The 21,717-nt window shown below is 39.5% G+C and overlaps 3 protein-coding genes across 4 annotated transcripts in view; 2 read left to right on the top strand and 1 right to left on the bottom strand.

The window, feature by feature from the left end:
• The window catches only part of LOC126378443 (pyruvate dehydrogenase (acetyl-transferring) kinase, mitochondrial), a 52,802-nt gene extending 37,801 nt beyond the window's left edge, over nucleotides 1–15,001 (top strand). For both annotated transcript variants that reach the window (XM_050026809.1, XM_050026808.1), the window contains 7 exons: nucleotides 1,707–1,856; nucleotides 2,379–2,563; nucleotides 3,887–4,078; nucleotides 5,246–5,412; nucleotides 6,695–6,809; nucleotides 8,053–8,162; nucleotides 8,786–15,001. In XM_050026809.1, coding sequence (XP_049882766.1) covers nucleotides 1,707–1,856; nucleotides 2,379–2,563; nucleotides 3,887–4,078; nucleotides 5,246–5,412; nucleotides 6,695–6,809; nucleotides 8,053–8,162; nucleotides 8,786–8,965 — 1,099 coding nt within the window. In that variant the 3' untranslated portion in view covers nucleotides 8,966–15,001. The remainder of the gene's footprint in view (nucleotides 1–1,706; nucleotides 1,857–2,378; nucleotides 2,564–3,886; nucleotides 4,079–5,245; nucleotides 5,413–6,694; nucleotides 6,810–8,052; nucleotides 8,163–8,785) is intronic.
• Nucleotides 1–21,717, top strand: part of LOC126378458 (uncharacterized) — a 240,106-nt gene that overhangs the window by 161,878 nt on the left and 56,511 nt on the right. The gene's annotated exons all lie outside the window — the stretch shown is intronic.
• Nucleotides 15,583–21,717, bottom strand: part of LOC126378348 (methionine--tRNA ligase, cytoplasmic) — a 51,543-nt gene continuing 45,408 nt past the window's right edge. The window contains exons 24-25 of the mRNA XM_050026615.1: nucleotides 17,619–17,795; nucleotides 15,583–16,470 (exon numbers count right to left, since the gene is read on the bottom strand). Coding sequence (XP_049882572.1) covers nucleotides 16,357–16,470; nucleotides 17,619–17,795 — 291 coding nt within the window. The 3' untranslated portion in view covers nucleotides 15,583–16,356. The remainder of the gene's footprint in view (nucleotides 16,471–17,618; nucleotides 17,796–21,717) is intronic.

Below are 21,717 nucleotides of genomic sequence, written 5' to 3'. Positions count from 1 at the left end.
AGCGCACCCCTGATGCCGGGCAGCAGCGGTATCAGTACTGGTTGAAGGCCGAGGAAATGGATTCTGGTAGGGCTCTAGCTAGAACATCACCGATTGAGAAATTGGTGGTGTGCTGCGGAACGGAAGGCGATTGGGGCAACCACCGTTCTACACGCCCTATCTATGGAGTAATGAAGGCGATTACTCCACCGACAAGAGCGCAGCTCTTAAATAAAGAGAGAGAGAAAACTTTATTGCACAGAACTAAATTTCTACAATCAGACATAACACACGAACACAGTACAATTTGGGCGGCCTTATTGCCGTAGAGCAATTTCTTCCAGGCAACCACTAGCCAACTCAGAATCATACCTCAAAGTTTTCGTTACGATGTCACTAACACCCTGTATGCTTCTGCTATTTACATTATATTTCTTAATATTTATGTGCCCGGGTAATGAGAAAATAGGTAATTATCACGTTAAGTCGTGGAAACCACGGGATATCAATTATATATGAAGTTACGTCCCTTTTTAGAGATAAGGTATAGGGACAGGGGGGTAGGTGGGGTAGGGATTATTTTGTTCACTATTCTGTGTACTAAAGTAAGTTGGTATACTTATTTCTAAAATAATTTTCTTTCTTTCTTCTTATAGACGGTACTTTTCTTTGGGCTAGTTTTACATTATTTTTTTTCTGACACTTTTTAGGGGTGGTGAGTTGTACAACCTTATTGTCCGAAAAAATAAGATGATTCCGTGCTTCGAGGGCACGTTGACCTGTTGGTCCCGGCTATTAGCCGTAAAAACACCTCCACCAACCCGCAGTGGAGCAGCGTGGTGGAGTATCCCCTCCGGTTGATTGCGGGGAGGCCTATGCCCAGCAGTGGGACGTATGGTCATGTTTTATGTGTTTTAAAGGCATACACGTACAGTCATAAGGTTCATCATATCCAGCTTACGACATCGTATCAACAGTGGCTGCAAGTTGTCTTTGATTACTTGTGGCTCTGCCCACCCCATTAGGGATTACGGGCGTGAGTTTATGTATGTATGTATGTACGTACAGTCATGAGTAATATCAAGCACCTACTTTCGAACCCTGTCGCACTATCATATTTGACATTTAATAATCAGAAATCAGTATCATTTATTCAACGTAATTATCATGGATAAACTTGTTGAAGGTCAATGTAACATTTTTGAATTTACATCATTTCGCAAGGTGTTATGGCTGAGGAGAAGAAATGACAAGAAACTGCAACAGCGACACATCTTTTAAAAACCAATGAGGGTATACATTACAAGTTATTTAATAACTAGAGGAACACATTCAATACCAAACATTTTTATCATTTAGGTAGTCATTAATCTTATAATAAGCTTTTTTACATAAAGTAAGCTTCACATGAGCTTTAAATTTATTTTCTGACAAATTTTAAGACTTACGGTTTAATTTTTCAGAAAAGTTAATGTGACGTGGTATCGTAAAGTGTATCATATTAGTACTCGTGACCGTACAGTCACGAGCATTAATATGTATACAATTTGGTACCATGTCACATTAACTTTTTTGACAAATTGAACTGTAAGTCTCACTAAATGTCAAATATGTTAGTGCGACAGAGTCCTAAAGTGGGTACATTATATTGCTCATGACTGTACAGCACGCAATAGTAATCAAAACAGTTGCTGACGAAAATAACGCCGTCCCTCTCCCACTTGTAGGCTAGCGAACATAATGAAAGAGATAGCGCTGCTGCCGGAGAACCTGCTGCGGATGCCGTCTGTGGGCCTGGTGAACCAGTGGTACGAGCGCTCGTTCGAGGAGATCATACACTTCGAGAAGATGGAGCCCGAGCAGATGGTCCTGACGAAGTGAGTGTCACACACACACTACACATACAATATACCTAGGGTTGCCATCTCTAAAATTTGGAAAATAGGACAAGACTCGTGAAAACCCCGGATTTTAGAGTCCGAAAGCCGGACACGTCAACAAGACCTTTTAAACACATTCAATGTAATAAAAAACAGTTGAAAATGCCATAAATCACCTGTTTTATTCATTCATTATTTTAACAAAACAGAATCATATTACAATTTGTTACAAATTGTTTACACAAATCAGCTTTTTTAATTCTTGAAATAAGAAAACAAAACCTTATAAAAATATTTAACAAAAACATATAAATATACTTGGTCGGTTGATCGTGGTGTGCGTGCGAGCATAGTGCATGTCTCGGGCGGTCCTATTTTTTTTTTTAAACCCGGTTTACAAATGAAACCTTCCCCGGACGCTCCCCGAATGCCTCTAAACTAGGACAAGTATCATAGTTTCATCAGGCCGTATAGTGTTTCCCTGATGCGGAGCAGTTTTTGAAAATGTCTATCCGACAGGTTCTGCGAGCGGCTGGTTCACATCCGCAACCGCCACGCGGACGTGGTCCAGACCATGGCACAGGGGGTGCTCGAGCTGAAGGAGTCGCATGAGGTGGACCCCGGCACCGAAAACTCCATACAGTACTTCCTCGACAGGTTCTACATGAGCCGCATCTCCATACGGATGCTCATCAACCAGCACAGTGAGTTGCCAATCTTACTAATCCTGGTTTTGACCCCTTTGGTTGACAGGTTTCTTCCGTCGATGTGTCGTGTCTAAGTAACCGTGGTAGCCCAGTCGGAAGACCGCTTCTTTCTCGCTGTAAGGCCGCAGGTTCGAATCCAGCAGGCCTGTCATGTGCTCAGCGGTTAAGGAAAACTTCGTGAAGAAACCTAAGAAACGCATACCCAAGAAATGCGTTTCGGAGGTATGTGCCCTAACCAGTATTCGGCTGGATTTCCCTTCGCGGGTTGGAAGGTTAGACAGGCAGTCGCTGTCAAATCTTCAGCTTAGGTAAGCGGACCCTGGGTACACAACAGAACAGAACGATAGAGGGTTGATTATATAGTTGATAAGTTTCTTCCTAATACGACACTTCCAAAGGATCAACTTTCCGAAAGAAGAATTTCCTTACGAAAACCCCAGTATTTCGGGATCCATGACCGGATCTACCTATGGGCTGATTGGGCTGCAGCCCAGGGCCCCGGGGTTACAAGGGGCCCCCAGATCCCGCTAAAAAGTAGACCATAATTTGAAAAAACAAATATCTGTTAAAATATTTTTTGCTATTAGTTGAGTATTAATATAGGCCCCCAAGTAGTTTCAGCCCAGGGCCCCACAAATTCACGATCCGGCCATGTCGGGATACATAACAAGCTCACGACTATATTCCAATTGGGATAGTCAGGGGTACATCCATCGCGAGATGAACTAAGTGCCCACACCTCACCGACCTTTCTGTTAGACCAACGTGATAGCGGAGCCATATCGCCTTCTATTATGGTCGAGCCAACTGTGTCTGGTGAAAACTGCACTTAAGATAAATTCATAACTCATTGGTGCAAGTCCTATTGGTCTAATAGAAACCTCGGTGAGGTGTGGATGCTTCGGGATCCCAGTGTTCAACTTTAAAAAACTCAGTCCCAGTGTTCAACTGTTTTAAGACTGTAGTTAAACAAAAACTTTACAAAAAAAGTGATAAAGTTAGTGATATATGGATGCATGGGATTAACTGTCTGCTGAGAACTGATATTAGGTAGTTAAATTACTCAATTTTATACCAATATTTTATTGTTTATTTTTATTTTTTTAAAGAACGTCTAGGGCCCTGTGCCGAGGTTTTTCTTGCAGCTTCTTTTCCCCGGCTATACAGGTTGTGAGAAGCTGCAGTAGTTTTAGGCGAATGAGACGTTCGTTATGTAAATATTGACGATTCAAAGTGTAACTATGTTACCTACTGAATAAAGATATTTCTGAATTTGAGTGGATAATTCAGATTTTCTGACTATCTATTCCCTTGTTTCAGCACTACTCTTCGGCGAACAGATCGGTAAGCCGGCGTCAGTCAGCGGTATAGACGCGGGCGGTCGGCATATAGGCTCCATCGACCCGGCGTGTGACGTTGTGGCGGTGGTGCGTGACGCGTATGAGAACGCCAGGTTCCTCTGCGACAGATATTACCTCGCCTCGCCGGAGCTGCAACTACTGCAGAAAGGAGGTAAGGAAGATTCTAGAACATTCCAGCACATTCCTAACTATATACAGTGGTTCGTCAAGCGTATGAGAACGCCAGGTTCCTCTGCGACAGATATTATACCTCTCCTAGGTGCAGCTGTTGCAGAAAGGAGGTTAGGGAGTTTCTAGAACATTCCAGAACATTCTCGACTATCTATAGATATAGTGTGGTTTGAGACGCGTATGAGAACGCCAAGTTCCTCTGCGACAGATATTATATATCTCCTAGCTGCTGCTGTTGCAGAAAGGAGGTTAGGGAGTTTCTAGAACATTCCAGAACATTCTCGACTATTCTATAAGCTCGTATAGTGTGATTTGAGACGCGTATGAGAATGCCAGGTTGCAGAAAGGAGGCAATGGAAGACTAGAACATTCTCGACCATCTATACAGGGTGTAAGTGTCACCAAATCATCCCCCTCAGCATTCGTTACGATGTCAGTAACATCCTGCATAGGCTGTTCATGTTCTTTTTTAAATCTTTCTCAATTGTTTTAAGTTTACGCGGTTATTATCATAATTAAAACACATAATAACGGGTTCTTACCGCGTTTGAAATAGGGATATAAGACTCCCGATATTTCGACTGTTGCAAGTGCCATGATCGCGGTTATTATCATAATTAAAACACATAATAACGGGTTCTTACCGCGTTTGAAATAGGTATATAAGACTCCCGATATTTCGACTGTTGCAAGTGCCATGATCGCGGTTATTATCATAATTAAAACACATAATAACGGGTTCTTACCGCGTTTGAAATGGGGATATAAGACCCCCGATATTTCGACTGTTGCAAGTGCCATGAGCGCGGTTATTATCATAATTAAAACACATAATAACGGGTTCTTACCGCGTTTGAAATAGGGATATAAGACTCCCGATATTTCGACTGTTGCAAGTGCCATGATCGCGGTTATTATCATAATTAAAACACATAATAACGGGTTCTTACCGCGTTTGAAATAGGGATATAAGACTCCCGATATTTCGACTGTTGCAAGTGCCATGATCGCGGTTATTATCATAATTAAAACACATAATAACGGGTTCTTACCGCGTTTGAAATAGGGATATAAGACTCCCGATATTTCGACTGTTGCAAGTGCCATGATCACGGGATGGTCTTTCTGAATTTCTTTTTGTTGACAGTGCCAAGCGAGCGACCTTTGCTGGTGGTATATGTTCCGTCTCATCTGTACCACATGCTGTTCGAGCTGTTCAAGAACGCCATGCGGGCGGTGATGGAGCATCATGAGAACAACCCGCCGCCAATACAGGTCAACCTGGTTGAGGGGAAAGAAGACATATCTGTTAAGGTGAGGCATAACTGGCAGGGCAGAGTACACGGCAGAAAAAGACGCAAGACTTGTGTAAAAAGGACTTTATTACTTAACCTTTAGGCAGATAAGACTAGAGTACAGTCATGAGCAATATAATGTACCCACTTTAGGACTCTGTCGCACTAACATATTTGACATTTAGTGAGACTTACAGTTCAATTTGTCAAAAAAGTTAATGTGACATGGTACCAAAGTGTATACTATTAATGCTCGTGACCGTACAAGAAAGAACAATTTGAAAGAGATTTTACAACGGGAATATTCCCAGGAAAGACACATCTATGGACATAAGAACACCCTGGACACTTCCTACATAACACCTTTTACAAAGACACTACACATTCTTCTATCGTGTGGGTTGTGATGTGGATTACCAACCCCATCAACCCTGGTGTCAAGGTTATTATTGAACCGCCTAAGGCCCCTGCCTCTCATGTAACGTCTACTAACTTGTATCAGTAAGTAGTAACCGGGACCAACGGCTTAACGGGACCTGTGTAGGCTGTTTATGTTGTATGTATAAAAGGTAACTGATTTGTATGGTTGGAAACTAACGTACTCGCCCGTATGGATAAATGTTCTGCCTTTTTAATGTTTAATATTACGAATTCAGGTCCATTCGCTATGTCTGTTAAAATATATAATAAGATTCCAAAAGCCTTGCAAGAAAAAAAAATCGTTTATTACCTCCACCACATAATAGTAATAAGTTACATTTTGACTTATTTAACATATGTTTGTGGAGGCTGGAGCGTAAACTAGGTTACCCTGTACTATAGGCTCCAGGCCTCCACCTCCAGAATAAATATGGATACTAGGGAGTATGTTTCTGCATAGAATAATTATGTTTGACATCAGCAATTTAAATGATTTCAAAAGATGCTTAAAACAGTACCTAATTGACAAAAGTTTTTATACTCTGCAGGAGTTTTTTTAATGATAAGTAGTTTTCTTTTACTTTTATGTCTAAATTATGTATACTTTCACATTTATTATGTTTAAGCCTAAAAAATATGCTGTAACTTGCCCAATCCGGGTCCATATGTGTTACTCACCTTATATTCAATATCTCATATACTTAAAGGTTGCCTGGAAGAGATTGCTACTTAGCAATAAGGCCGCCTATTGTACTAATTCTATTTCTCATTTGTTTTGTTTTTTGTTTTTTCCTGTTTGTGCAATAAAGTATTTGTTATGTTATTACCAAAGTCCTACCATGTGGAACGCAATAAATGATATGATTAATTGTTTGTTCCAGCTGTCGGATCGTGGAGGCGGCATCCCTCGCAGCGTGTCGGACCTGCTGTTCAAGTACATGTACAGCACCGCGCCGCAGCCCAGCCGCTCAGACTCCCACACCGTACCACTCGCTGGTGAGTCCATATCATAATCATATCATCTATTTGAGTATTTTTATTTTTATAATTTTAATTTTACTCATCATCAATTTAAGAGCCACGCTCTTGTCGGTGTAGCGTTTTCCATTCCAGTCTATCAAAGGCCAATTCCTTGACTTCCCTATAAGACACGACATTAACCTTTTCTTTAATCTGTTCCATGTAAGCTCTTCTTGGTCTTCCCCTTCCTCTCTTTCCTTCTAGCTTTGCTTCTATAATGTTTTTAATTAATGTTTTGTTTTGAATGTTTTTAATTTTACTATTTTGTTTTATTGATTTGGGAATTTTAATTTTTGAATTTTAATTTTATAATGTAAATGTAAATATGGGTTACATGCCTGAAATTTTTTTTTTTTTAATTAAGTTGGGCTTGCTCTTGACTTCGTTCTTCCACGAGGAGAAGAAGAGATCGACGTTGGAATGAGCTTACCCAGAAAATGCCTATTCACCCGTGATTTAAAGGACCCCAGGTTATAAGATTCAGGAAACACCGACGCCGGCAGCCCATTCCATTCGTTATTAAATTTTTTATTGCGTTCCACATGGTAGAAGGTTGGCAATATGAGCTGTACCCACTTCTGCCAACCATTGCCCAATGGCTCAAATTAGCTCCGCATCACCCAAATCTCCTGGTAGTTGCGGCTTCCGAATACATCCCGCTCAGGGACGGTACTGGAAAGTATCGGCGTCCGAAGGACGTAATATACGATACCGACGACCCGATTACTCTAGCCATAGAGGCGGCCAATCAGCTCGCGACACCAAACACTTCAGAACCCCGATACCGAACAAGCTAGCGTGGTCGATGATTTCCCTCATTCAGCGCTTATCGCTATCGACCCGCTAGGGTCGTTTAATTCAAATATTCTTCCTCTCAGACGACGCCCTGAACCGCGGTACGCGCATAACTGGGCAGGTACCCAACAGGCCTGAAGGTTTCAGGCCTGTATGAAATTTGTCAGAAAATAAATTTAAAGCTCATGTGAAGCTTTATGTAAAAAAACTTATTATAGGATTCATGATTACCTAAATGATAAAAATGACTGGTATTAAATGTGTTCCTTTAGTTATTAAATAACTTGTAATGTCCTCATTGATTTAAAAGATGTGTCGCTGTTGCAGTTTCTTGTCATTTCTTCTCCTCAGCCGTAACACCTTGCGAAATGACGTAAACTCAAAAATGTTACATTGACCTTCAACAAGTTTATCTTCATCCCAGGATACGGCTATGGTCTTCCGATCTCCCGGCTGTACGCGCGCTACTTCCACGGAGACCTGCACCTCATGTCCTGCGAGGGTTACGGCACTGACGCCGTTATATATCTCAAGGTACGTATAACCACCCTGACCCCAGGGTTGATGAGGTTGGTAATGCACCCCACAACCCACACGTGAATAGTTAGACTATCCATCAATCACAGGGAATCATCCTCCCCATATTTTGTCTCGTTTTTATCTGACGTCCCAGGTTACTTTTCCACATGGTATAAGAAAACCAGGTAGCCTTAAAAGTGACAGTTAACAACATTTCACAGTTAGCCCACCTGACGTCATCGCACCCTGCGTTGCCATTTCGTAAAAAATACATTACCCACGACCAATGTTTTTAATTTACTTTGCAAGGCAATTTTGAACTTATAGCAAAAGATTTACTAACAGTTTTAATGATTTTTATATATGTGACAAGTAATTAAATACATTAGTCAGTAATTCATTTAATTTTCAATAATAAAATTTACTTGCTTGGAATGTTGGAGATACCAATTTAATGGTAACACAGTGGTATCACTTACGTAGTCAAAGGGCTAGCAATGGCGACTTGTCGTAGGATTGAACGTCCTTTTACAATAAAAATTCCATAGTAATTTCGTGTTTTGACGTTTAGTAAAATCTAACTGTATTGACTAGTTAGAAACCAGCCTATTTATAAAGCCGATATTCTCTCCCAACAGGCTCTATCAAACGAAGCGAACGAGCTGCTCCCAGTGTTCAACCGGACCTCGTCGAAGTTCTACCGGCCGGCGCCGCAGCTGGGCGACTGGTCCGGGAACACCAACACGGCAGTCATATCGCAGAGCAAATGTCGCGGCAAACATAAGACTGACTCCGAGATAACGCACAGCCTACAGTAGGCTCTGGTATCATAGGTAATAGGCTAGTTGTGACGGTCTAAATAGGCCATATTGACACAATAGGGTATTCGAAATGAAGCATAGCCTACAGTAGACTGGCATCCTCGGCTAAATGTGACGGTCTAAACAGACCACATTGTTAGCAATAGGATATTCGAAATGAAGCAGTCTACAATAGACTCTGGCATCTTTTTTTTCCCCTAACATGCGTGCCACGTGATTTTGTTCGTATTTTGACAGAAGGACATGACTTATTTGGTGTCACATATTAGCACCAATCGACAAAACGACATAATTATATCGTCAGAATCGATAAAATGACCGGGACAATTTTTTATCACGCTGTTGTGAGAAGATTTATGATTTTCGTTTTTTTTTATTTGACTAGTTTGCGCAATAGCCTATTGCTTCAATGTGGCCGTCTAGACCTCATGGTGATAAGACAGCGGTTTTGATTCTATACAACCGAAATTTAGTTTGATTAAGAACGCCTTATACCTGAAAGCAATTTCCACGTGTCTTTCTACAACTAGTGCAGGATTTTTCTGATTTTTTCCCCCGATGTTATGGCTAATTTTGTGTATCTTAGACAAACTGTTTAAATCAGCGACGTTTTCTTACGAAATCTTCAATAAAACGACGAATTGTCATCCAATTTAGGCTGCGTTTCCATTGACGCGGAGCTGTGCGGAGATGAGCGGAGACGTGAATCGACCAATCACCGTGAGGGAGAGAGTGACAGAGCGTCTTCGTTTTTCGCTCTCTCGAACGCTGTGATTGGTCAAATCCGTTCTTATCTCCGCTCTGCGTCAATGGAAACGCAGCCTAAGACTCGAAATACTCGAATTAAAAACCATAATGGTTTATAGATAGAATCAGAAATATTGCTTACCTATAGCTGTCCTTGTTGCACTAAGTGTATTAAATAGGTGTGAGCGAGTCAACAGATGTTTTGTGATGAATGAGCTATGGAGTCCTTAGCTCTATTTCTCTTTAGAAAGATAAAAAATATTTCTCTCACACATTATAAGGTTAAGTAATGTGTGAGTGAGATAAAAGATAATATAGTCCTCTTTTTCCCAAGAAAGAACAGGACAGACAATCTTTACAGACTTCAGTCTCGAAGTATATTTAGTATTAAGTATTAGATGTTAGTGTATAGTATCAAAAAAGGATAAATCAGTTTTATTATTGCATTATTAGACATCTCTCTCTAACAGTCATCTATAGTACTAACGAGTGAGTGAGACAGAACATATAGTACACTTTTTCGCACATTTCTATGACATTAAATAAATCATGTTACGAGTGGGATACTACTTAAATTCACGCCTGCAATCCGTTTGGGGTAGGCATAGCCACTATTTAACAACGTTAACATAAGAAATAATATCATATTTGTAGAAAAAAAAAATATATCACCAAATGTACAGTAGGGTAAACGATTTTATTTTATAAGGATTATTTTCTTAATATATTTTTTAATTAAACTGTAATATCATAAATGTAATAACATATAGTTATGTGACATACCTACTCGGTATATTTTTCAGTATACAGGGTGTTAGTGACATCGTAACGAAAACTTTGAGGGATGATTCAGACCATGATTCCGAGTTGACACAAAATTCGTGATTTTTTAAAATTATTTTCTAATCTATACTTTTGCAATGGAATCACCGGTTTCGAACCCCGAACTTGCACCAATGAGTTATTAATTTACCTTAAGTGCAGTTTTCACTAACACAGTTGTCTCGACCATTATAGACGGCGATACGGCTCACATATCACGTTGGTCTAACAGTAAACTGTGGTGTGGGTACTTATCATATGTACCTCTGACTACCCCAATTTGGGAATTAGTCTTGAACTGTTATAGATTCGAATTCAAAAATATCTTTATTCAGTAGGTAACATAGTTACACTTTGAATCGTCAATTTTTACATAACGAACGTCTCATCCGCCTAAAACTACTGCAGCTTCTCACAACCTGTATAGCCGGGGAAAAGAAGCTGCAAGAAAAACCTCGGCACAGGGCCCTTGACGTTCTTTAAAAAAAACGATTCGAACCTGCGACCACACAGTGCGAGTTAGGGGTTCTTATAACTGGGCCACCACGACCTCTCGATCTTCTTAGTACCACAAGATCCTTGTCTACTTATGTAATCTTAAAAAATAAAATTCTTAAATGTCATACATGAAAAATGGCGGAATGACTTGACTTTTTTGTGATAAAAGCGCAGATTAAAAATTATATTTATTATGTTTATAAAAAAGTCTAATAATATGCGCAAAAAAAGCATTTTTGGATGGAAATATTGTTTAACAGGCATATGATAGAAAGGGATAGAAAATCAAGAAAGTTCGAGACCAGTATATGTGCCAATAATTATAAGGAAGCTTAATTTTGTGCCTGTAAAATAGTATTTGTAATTCGAAAATGCAGACTTTTACTTAAATTATTCATAAATGGAATTAAAAAAATTGTATGAATAAATTCAATTTTGGAACACTTAATTCTTTTAAAAAATCGCCGCTTAAAAACTTAAAATCATTTTGCCAAATACGTTTACGAGTTTCAGCTGTATACGAATGGAATTAAGAAAAATATTTATTAAAACAAAGTTGTTGACTTCGGCTGAGGCGAACTCTATTTAATTTTGACAATTCTACACAACTATACAGGCTGTTAGTGACATCGTAACGAAAACTTTGAAGGTTAATTCAGACCATGATTCTGAGTAACAAGTGGAATTTTCCGTCGTCATTGTTTTCCATACTTTTGGGAATCATGGTCTGAATCATCCCTATCAGTATTCGTTACGATGTCACTAACATGCTTTAAAGTACGTAAAGAAACCAGCGGGCCTAGCACCGTAAGCACGCGACTCTATCTCGCCGCGACAGAGATCATCTGTCTCTTTCTGTGCGGTACTGTGAGAGAGTGACGGGTGACGTATGTCGAGGCGAGAAAGTCGCGCGCTTACGGTGCTAAGCCCGCTGGAAGAATTTTTTGTCACTGTCAATTGTCATAATCGTTTGCAATGCAATTTGGCTGAGGCCCCAGTGTTGTCCGCGCCACGAAAGAAGTCGCGGATTTTTATGGAACTAATTGACAAGTCATAGTAATTCTATGCAGAATCTACGACAGTAGCGCCGTAGCGCGGAATTTCTTTCGTGGCGCGGACTATACTTTTAATAATTTCTTGTGATAAGCTAAAACGACACAATTTTTATAGCTGTCAAATTAAAATAAAGTTTAATCAGCTGGAATCGGAATTTAATATTAATATCGGTCCTGATTCCAGTACACAACATCTAATTTTATTTTAAGTTATACCTGTCATTTTCTTATCCGTCGACACGCGTAAAGTTTATAGAACACACGTCAATTCTAGATGGAAATTTGAATAACCCTCTCTAAATTTCAATTGACCAAAAACCCGACGGAATTGAGTGAACAGCACACGTCAAAGTGATTGCATAACAGCGAGATGTTTCTTTGATTCGCTCGCGTTATTCATTCATTTTAAAACTGACAGCTGTCAATCATTCGTCTCTTTCCTTTTGGGCGGATAAGAAAATGACAGTAAACACCACTTAATTTTATTTTAACTTTTATAACTTCGAATTATAAGCACGAATCGGGGCCAATTTATTTCTAACATAATTTGGCGAGATTACCTTTATTTATTGTAATAATTTAATTTCGAGTTTTATAAAAACTCATGTTTGGGGGGTGTGCGCGGGAAAATTGTGATACAAACTGAATTTGGGTAACATTATCTGATACTCAGTTTACGTAGTTTTATGTTTTGTTTATAAATTATAATCAGAAGTGGGTTTTATGTTATATGCGCATCGGCTATGTTGGTACTTCAACTTTGTCGAATATGTTATGTTAGTGTGACCGTCGTTATAAGCTTAAAAGTACATAACCGCCTTTTGGAATAACCACATTAGCGTGTGATTTTTATTAACAAAACCCCGGACCCCCGGTTCGGGGTTCGAATCCCGGTGGGGACATATCACAAAAATCACTTTGTGATCCCTAGTTTGGTTAGGGCATTACTGATCACCTGATTGTCCATAAAGTAAGATGATCCGTACTTCGGAAGGCACGTTAAGCCGTTGGTCCCGGTTACTACTTACTGATGTAAGTAAGTCGTTACATGAGCCATGTCAGGGGCCTTTGGCGGCTCAATAATAACCCTGACACCAGGGTTGATGAGGTTGGTACTCCACCTCACAACCCACACGATAGAAGATTAACAATACCTCACAATAGACACGTTAGTTTCAATCCAAATAAACAATTGCGGTCTCAATTTTTACCCAGACTTTAATTCTTCAGATTTAAAACTCACGCCCGCAATCCCTATACGGGTGGGCAGAACCACTTATCACCAGATATTTTTTCTACAATATCGCCGATGTGCATTTTAAAGTGAAACCGTTTATGTAATTAAGTTGTTAAGTACACATTTTGTTTTAAGGTTTACTAGAGTTGTACGGGTTGATTAGAAATGTTACAGAGTCACTATGGCCCTGTGGTACATCGGCTTGCTTCTCAAACGGGGAGCGCCAGTTCGAACCCTATAGTACCGGATTTGCACCAACGAGTTATATTGACTTATCTTAAGTGCAGTTTTTACCTAACAGAAATCAGAAATCATTTATTCGCTTAGGATAGGTAGGTACAGAGTCACAATATGGTATAAGGCAGTGTTACAGCAGCATGCAAATGTCGAAAATTCAAAAATTCTCTAATACTATAAAAACTATTAGTAATAAGCTATTCGCGTAATTTAAAAGCCATAACTTTAGTGGGTCCGTTTTTAAATTTATCAGGTATCTTATTGTATACTTTTATGTACATGTTATGAGGACTTTCTAAACAAAGTGTAGTTTTTGGACAGTAGTCCCTTGCTAGTTCGTGTGGTAGTCGTCTCCTTTACACGTTAGTTTAACAGAAAACTCAGTGTGCTATGGGTACTTAGTTCATCTTGCGATGTACCTCTGACTACCCCGATTGGGGTATAGTCGTGACCTTATGTGCGTTAATATTTCTGATCAACCTATTAATAAGTAAATTCCATTGGCTTTGAATGAAATTCAACATTTTTGTTAATATTGTTTTTTTCTTCACTAGTGTTGCATGGTTATAGATAGTCTACCGCTGGGGGGTAGACAGTTAGAACGACCTTGAAACGCGAAAAATTAAATAATTCTGATTTTTTTTTCTTTTATTAAATAAAAATAACAACCTTAATCTAATACAATTTACTGTCCACCAAAATGGAGGGCCATTTGGATTTATAATTTTTGATTTCAAACTGGGCATTTTTTTTAAGAATTTTGGAGGAAATTTATATTATGATCGATATTGGGATAATACGACTGTCGATAGTCTGGCAACACTAGGCGACCAGTGCCGTGTTTATCAAAACTTACAAGTCTACAAGTAGTCTTACAAGTCAACTTGTAAGGTCACAGGCTACAAGTTACTCACACGTACGTGCAAATTCGCCGCGACTTGTGCTGAGTGAGGCCCTTTTATCTCAGGACGTCCACCACCACCTTATGATCATTCTAATGAACATTCTCTATGCTTTTTGTAATTGTTTTGTGATTTTTTTATTTGATGTCCTTTTACAATAAACAATTTATAATTATTCTATATTACGTTTTATCAATGAAAAAGGTAGAGGCATTGTAAAATATACTTGTGAAATAAATATTGACAATTGTAACGCAATTTACATGTGTAGTTTTGGTAAACACGTTCTTGTAATAATGAAAATTTTTACAAAACAATTCCGTGTAACGCGTGTACAGGGCTTGTAAGCTTTGATAAACAGGACACAACTCGTACACCAAAGTACCTGACGGTATAATTTTTTTGAGAGGAAAATGTTTAAAATGCATTTTTATTGTATAAGTGATAAGTTATTCCAAGATCAGATAAGAGTCTTAAGTGTAGGATTGTTAGAAAGAAAATGAATTAATTTTTACAAAATAAAATGTTTCGTAGACTTTCTGGTTTTATTTTGTTTTCATTTCGACTCCGAGATATTATAGACGGGGAGAAAATTTGGAGGTTGGAGAGATAATAACATACATCACGCCTGTATCCTCGAAGGGGTAGGCAGAGTACAGTCATGAGCAATATCATGTACCCACTTCAGAACCCTGTCGCACTATCATATTTGACATTTAATGAGACTTACGGTTTAATTTGTCAAAAAAGTTAATGTGACATGGTTTCAAAGTATATACATATTAGTACTCGTGACCGTACAGTATACAGGGTGTTAGTGAAACCGTACCGAATAGTTAGATTATTCAACTCAAGGAATTTTCCGTCGCAAAATTACAATACAATACAAAAAATCTTTATTGCACTTAAACAATTATAATCAGGTAGGCACAACAGACGGCCTTATTGCTCAGGTAACAATATCTTCCAGGCAACCTTGAGTCTAAAATATTGATCGAGTTGATGATGATTCAATTCATATACTTTTGCGATGGAAAACTGTTTTTTTTTTATTATTTTCAATTTCATACCTTTGTCCATCTTGCTTCGCCGCAGTGGAGTAATAAAAGTCTTAACTTCGTAATAAATAAATTTTAATTGTAAGATTCAGGGAATTGTTTGGAAGCAGTGATATGCCGTCCCGGAAATGTTCCTGGTATAAACATTTTACAAAGGACATTAGTTTCGACCTAGTTTGAGATAATGTACAATATACAGGGTGTTAGTGACATCGTAACGAACACTTTGAGGGATGATTCAGACCATGATTCCGAGTTAATATCAAGTGGAATTTTCCGTCGCAAACGTATGGAACTGAAAGTAATTAAAAAAACAGTAAAATTTTAATAAATTTTCCGACAGGAAATTCCACTTAATATCAACACAGAATCATGGTCTGAATCATCCCCCTCAGTATTCGTTACGGTGTCACTAACACCCATATCTACATGCACCTATGTGTATGTACTTGTACGGGGTGAAGTGACATCGTAACGAATACTGAGAGGGATGATTCAGCTCATTATTCTGAGTTAATATCAATTGGAATTTTCCATCGCAAAAGTATAGAATTGAAAATAATTAAAAAATAAATAAGGTCATGACTTTTTCGACGGAAATTTCCACTTGATATTAACTCAGAATCATGGTCTAAATCATCCCCCTCAGTATTCGTTACGATGTCACTAACACCCTGTATATGCATTCTTTTCAACCTAGATTTTGCTCGACCTTTGAGACTGCGGGAGAAGTGCTGTGTGCATGTCGTCAGGAGTTTATGTATGGAATGTTCCCAAATTGGCAACATTCCCGGAAACAGCACATGCTGTTGGACGCGTGTGGGGTTAAGTTCTACTTGGTGGTGAGGGCCGCGAGTTGTTTCTTGAGGTCCAGTAATATGTTGACCTCCGGCTGCCACACCGCCTTGTCCTTCGTCGAGGCCTTCAGTTTGCGGACCTTATCGCCCTGTTCAAGAAAATAAAATTATAGAGAACAAGCAATACTACGAATATATTCAAATTCAATAAAGATATTTTTGAATTTGAATATAGAAATAATAAAAAATAAATAAAAATACAATGCATTTATTTCGGGTAGTCATATTGTAAGATACAATTATGTCACTTTAAAATTAAAAGTTATTACAATAAAAAAAAATATAGTTAAAAATTATTAAAAAAATAAATGAAAAATGAATAAATATATATTTTGAATGATGATGAATGATGATTTAAATGTACTCAAAATTAAAATCATATTTCTAAACTTATTAAAATCAAAAATGAATGAATGTTGAATTAAAAAAAAAATGTAAAATAATAAAATCCATTTAGAACCCCCTTTACGGCACCGGCTCAGAGAGAATGGTAACTCTGAAGATAAACTGAAGATAGAAGGCAACTCTCCGCTCCCCACCACTCGTCTCAGTAAAACAGATAATATGTAAGTTATAGCATAAACGGCCTCTGTAGTCCAGTGGTTGAGCGTTGGGCTCACGATCTGGAGGTCCGGGTTCGATTCCCGATGGGGACAATGTCGAAATCACTTTGTGAAACTGTCCTTTGTTTTGTAAGGCCTTTCCAGGCTTGAATCACCTGATTGAATAAGTAAGATGATTCCGTGCTTCGGAGGGCACGTTAAGCTGTTGGTCCCGGCTATTAGCCGTAAAAACACCTCCACCACCCAGTGGAGCAGCGTGGTGGAGTATGCTCCATACCCCCTCCGGTTGATTGAGGGGAGGCCTGTGCCCAGCAGTGGGACGTGTATAGGCTGTTTATGTATGTATTAGTTGCACCACGGTATAATGTTACGGAGGAGCTCGGTGGCGCAGCGGTAAACGCGCTCGGTCTGCGATTGTTGAAGTTAAGCAACTTTCGCAAAGGCCGGTCATAGGATGGGTGACTACAAAAAAAAACATCTCTAGCTCCTCCGTGCTTCGGAAGGCACGTTAAGCCGTTGGTCCCGGCTGTATTAGGAGTTAATAACCAGCAATCCGCACTGGGCCCGCGTGATGGTTTACGGCCCGATCTCCCTATCCATCCATAGGGAAGGCCCGTGCCCCAGCAGTGGGGACGTTAATGGGCTGGTGATGATGATGATGATGATAATGTTACCTGTTCAGCAATAGCCTTCTCCAAGCCAGCTGCGTCTACTACAGGCTTGCCGGCCTGTACAGGGTGGGCAGCCTGAGCGGCGGTGAGCTGCTTCTTTAGTTCTAACAGCTTAGCCACCTCCGGCTGCCAGACTGATTTGTCTTTCGTTTGCGCCTTCAACTGACGAACCTTGTCTCCCTGAATAAAAATAAAGTAAATAAACAATATGACATAAACTTACGACTATAGTATAAGAAGACCTAAACAGGCCCCGTTTAATAAAACTTACAATTGTTAATTACAATGACAATTTGATGTACATTGCGGAGTGTGTGATCACGAATATTTTGCCAGTCAAAGTGATTAATCATTCCGTCTTAAGTACGTTGACCAATTCCTGAGGGCATTTTGAACATTGACCGGTCATTTTGAACATTGACCAGGCATTTTGAACATTGACCGGTCAAAGTGAATAAGTTGGTCCTGAGGGCATTTTGAACATTGACCGGTCAGAGTGAATAATGACCGGTCAAAGTGATTAGTCATTTTGAACATTGACCGGTCATTTTGAACATTGACCAGGCATTATGAACATTGACCGGTCAAAGTGAATAATGACCGGTCAAAGTGATTAATCATTCGGTCTTAAATACATTGACCAATTCCTGAGGGCATTTTGAACATTGACCGGTCATTTTGAACATTGACCAGGCATTGTGAACATTGACCGGTCATTTTGAACATTGATCGGGCATTATGAACATTGACCAGGCATTGTGAACATTGACCGGTCAAAGTGAATAAGTTGGTCCTGAGGGCATTTTGAACATTGACCAGGCATTGTGAACATTGACCGGTCAAAGTGAATAATGACCAGTCAAAGTGATTAATCATTCCGTCTTAAGTACGTTGACCAATTCCTGAGGGCATTTTGAACATTGACCGGTCATTTTGAACATTGACCAGGCATTGTGAACATTGACCGGTCAAAGTGAATAAGTTGGTCCTGAGGGCATTTTGAACATTGACCGGTCAGAGTGAATAATGACCGGTCAAAGTGATTAGTCATTTTGAACATTGACCGGTCATTTTGAACATTGACCAGGCATTATGAACATTGACCGGTCAAAGTGAATAATGACCGGTCAAAGTGATTAATCATTCGGTCTTAAATACATTGACCAATTCCTGAGGGCATTTTGAACATTGACCGGTCATTTTGAACATTGACCAGGCATTGTGAACATTGACCGGTCATTTTGAACATTGATCGGGCATTATGAACATTGACCAGACATTGTGAACATTGACCGGTCAAAGTGAATAAGTTGGTCCTGAGGGCATTTTGAACATTGACCAGGCATTGTGAACATTGACCGGTCAAAGTGAATAATGACCAGTCAAAGTGATTAATCATTCCGTCTTAAGTACGTTGACCAATTCCTGAGGGCATTTTGAACATTGACCGGTCATTTTGAACATTGACCAGGCATTGTGAACATTGACCGGTCAAAGTGAATAAGTTGGTCCTGAGGGCATTTTGAACATTGACCGGTCAGAGTGAATAATGACCGGTCAAAGTGATTAGTCATTTTGAACATTGACCGGTCATTTTGAACATTGACCAGGCATTATGAACATTGACCGGTCAAAGTGAATAATGACCGGTCAAAGTGATTAATCATTCGGTCTTAAATACAGTGACCAATTCCTGAGGGCATTTTGAACATTGACCGGTCAAAGTGAATAATGACCGGTCAAAGTGATTAATCATTCCGTCTTAAGTACGTTGACCAATTCCTGAGGGCATTTTGAACATTGACCGGTCATTTTGAACATTGACCAGGCATTGTGAACATTGACCGGTCATTTTGAACATTGATCGGGCATTATGAACATTGACCAGGCATTGTGAACATTGACCGGTCAAAGTGAATAAGTTGGTCCTGAGGGCATTTTGAACATTAACCAGGCATTGTGAACATTGACCGGTCAAAGTGAATAATGACCAGTCAAAGTGATTAATCATTCCGTCTTAAGTACGTTGACCAATTCCTGAGGGCATTTTGAACATTGACCGGTCATTTTGAACATTGACCAGGCATTGTGAACATTGACCGGTCAAAGTGAATAAGTTGGTCCTGAGGGCATTTTGAACATTGACCGGTCAGAGTGAATAATGACCGGTCAAAGTGATTAGTCATTTTGAACATTGACCGGTCATTTTGAACATTGACCAGGCATTATGAACATTGACCGGTCAAAGTGAATAATGACCGGTCAAAGTGATTAATCATTCGGTCTTAAATACATTGACCAATTCCTGAGGGCATTTTGAACATTGACCGGTCATTTTGAACATTGACCAGGCATTGTGAACATTGACCGGTCATTTTGAACATTGATCGGGCATTATGAACATTGACCAGACATTGTGAACATTGACCGGTCAAAGTGAATAAGTTGGTCCTGAGGGCATTTTGAACATTGACCAGGCATTGTGAACATTGACCGGTCAAAGTGAATAATGACCAGTCAAAGTGATTAATCATTCCGTCTTAAGTACGTTGACCAATTCCTGAGGGCATTTTGAACATTGACCGGTCATTTTGAACATTGACCAGGCATTGTGAACATTGACCGGTCAAAGTGAATAAGTTGGTCCTGAGGGCATTTTGAACATTGACCGGTCAGAGTGAATAATGACCGGTCAAAGTGATTAGTCATTTTGAACATTGACCGGTCATTTTGAACATTGACCAGGCATTATGAACATTGACCGGTCAAAGTGAATAATGACCGGTCAAAGTGATTAATCATTCGGTCTTAAATACAGTGACCAATTCCTGAGGGCATTTTGAACATTGACCGGTCAAAGTGAATAATGACCGGTCAAAGTGATTAATCATTCCGTCTTAAGTACGTTGACCAATTCCTGAGGGCATTTTGAACATTGCCCGGTCATTTTGAACATTGACCAGGCATTGTGAACATTGACCGGTCATTTTGAACATTGATCGGGCATTATGAACATTGACCAGGCATTGTGAACATTGACCGGTCAAAGTGAATAAGTTGGTCCTGAGGGCATTTTGAACATTGACCAGGCATTGTGAACATTGACCGGTCAAAGTGAATAATGACCAGTCAAAGTGATTAATCATTCCGTCTTAAGTACGTTGACCAATTCCTGAGGGCATTTTGAACATTGACCGGTCATTTTGAACATTGACCAGGCATTGTGAACATTGACCGGTCATTGTGAATAGGTTGGTCCTGAGGGCATTTTGAACATTGACCGGTCAGAGTGAATAATGACCGGTCAAAGTGATTAGTCATTTTGAACATTGACCGGTCATTTTGAACATTGACCAGGCATTATGAACATTGACCGGTCAAAGTGAATAATGACCGGTCAAAGTGATTAATCATTCCGTCTTAAGTACGTTGACCAATTCCTGAGGGCATTTTGAACATTGACCGGTCATTTTGAACATTGACCAGGCATTGTGAACATTGACCGGTCATTGTGAATAGGTTGGTCCTGAGGGCATTTTGAAGATTGACCGGTCAGAGTGAATAATGACCGGTCAAAGTGATTAGTCATTTTGAACATTGACCGGTCATTTTGAACATTGACCAGGCATTATGAACATTGACCGGTCAAAGTGAATAATGACCGGTCAAAGTGATTAATCATTCCGTCTTAAGTACGTTGACCAATTCCTGAGGGCATTTTGAACATTGACCGGTCATTTTGAACATTGACCAGGCATTGTGAACATTGACCGGTCAAAGTGAATAATGACCAGTCAAAGTGATTAATCATTCCGTCTTAAGTACGTTGACCAATTCCTGAGGGCATTTTGAAGATTGACCGGTCATTTTGAACATTGACCAGGCATTGTGAACATTGACCGGTCAAAGTGAATAAGTTGGTCCTGAGGGCATTTTGAACATTGACCGGTCAGAGTGAATAATGACCGGTCAAAGTGATTAGTCATTTTGAACATTGACCGGTCATTTTGAACATTGACCAGGCATTATGAACATTGACCGGTCAAAGTGAATAATGACCGGTCAAAGTGATTAATCATTCCGTCTTAAGTACGTTGACCAA

This window comes from Pectinophora gossypiella, chromosome 26 (assembly GCF_024362695.1).
Source record: "Pectinophora gossypiella chromosome 26, ilPecGoss1.1, whole genome shotgun sequence".
Classification (NCBI taxonomy): Eukaryota; Metazoa; Arthropoda; class Insecta; order Lepidoptera; family Gelechiidae; genus Pectinophora; species Pectinophora gossypiella.
Note: the sequence above shows the minus strand (reverse complement) of the source record. Positions and strands in the feature narration are given on the sequence as shown.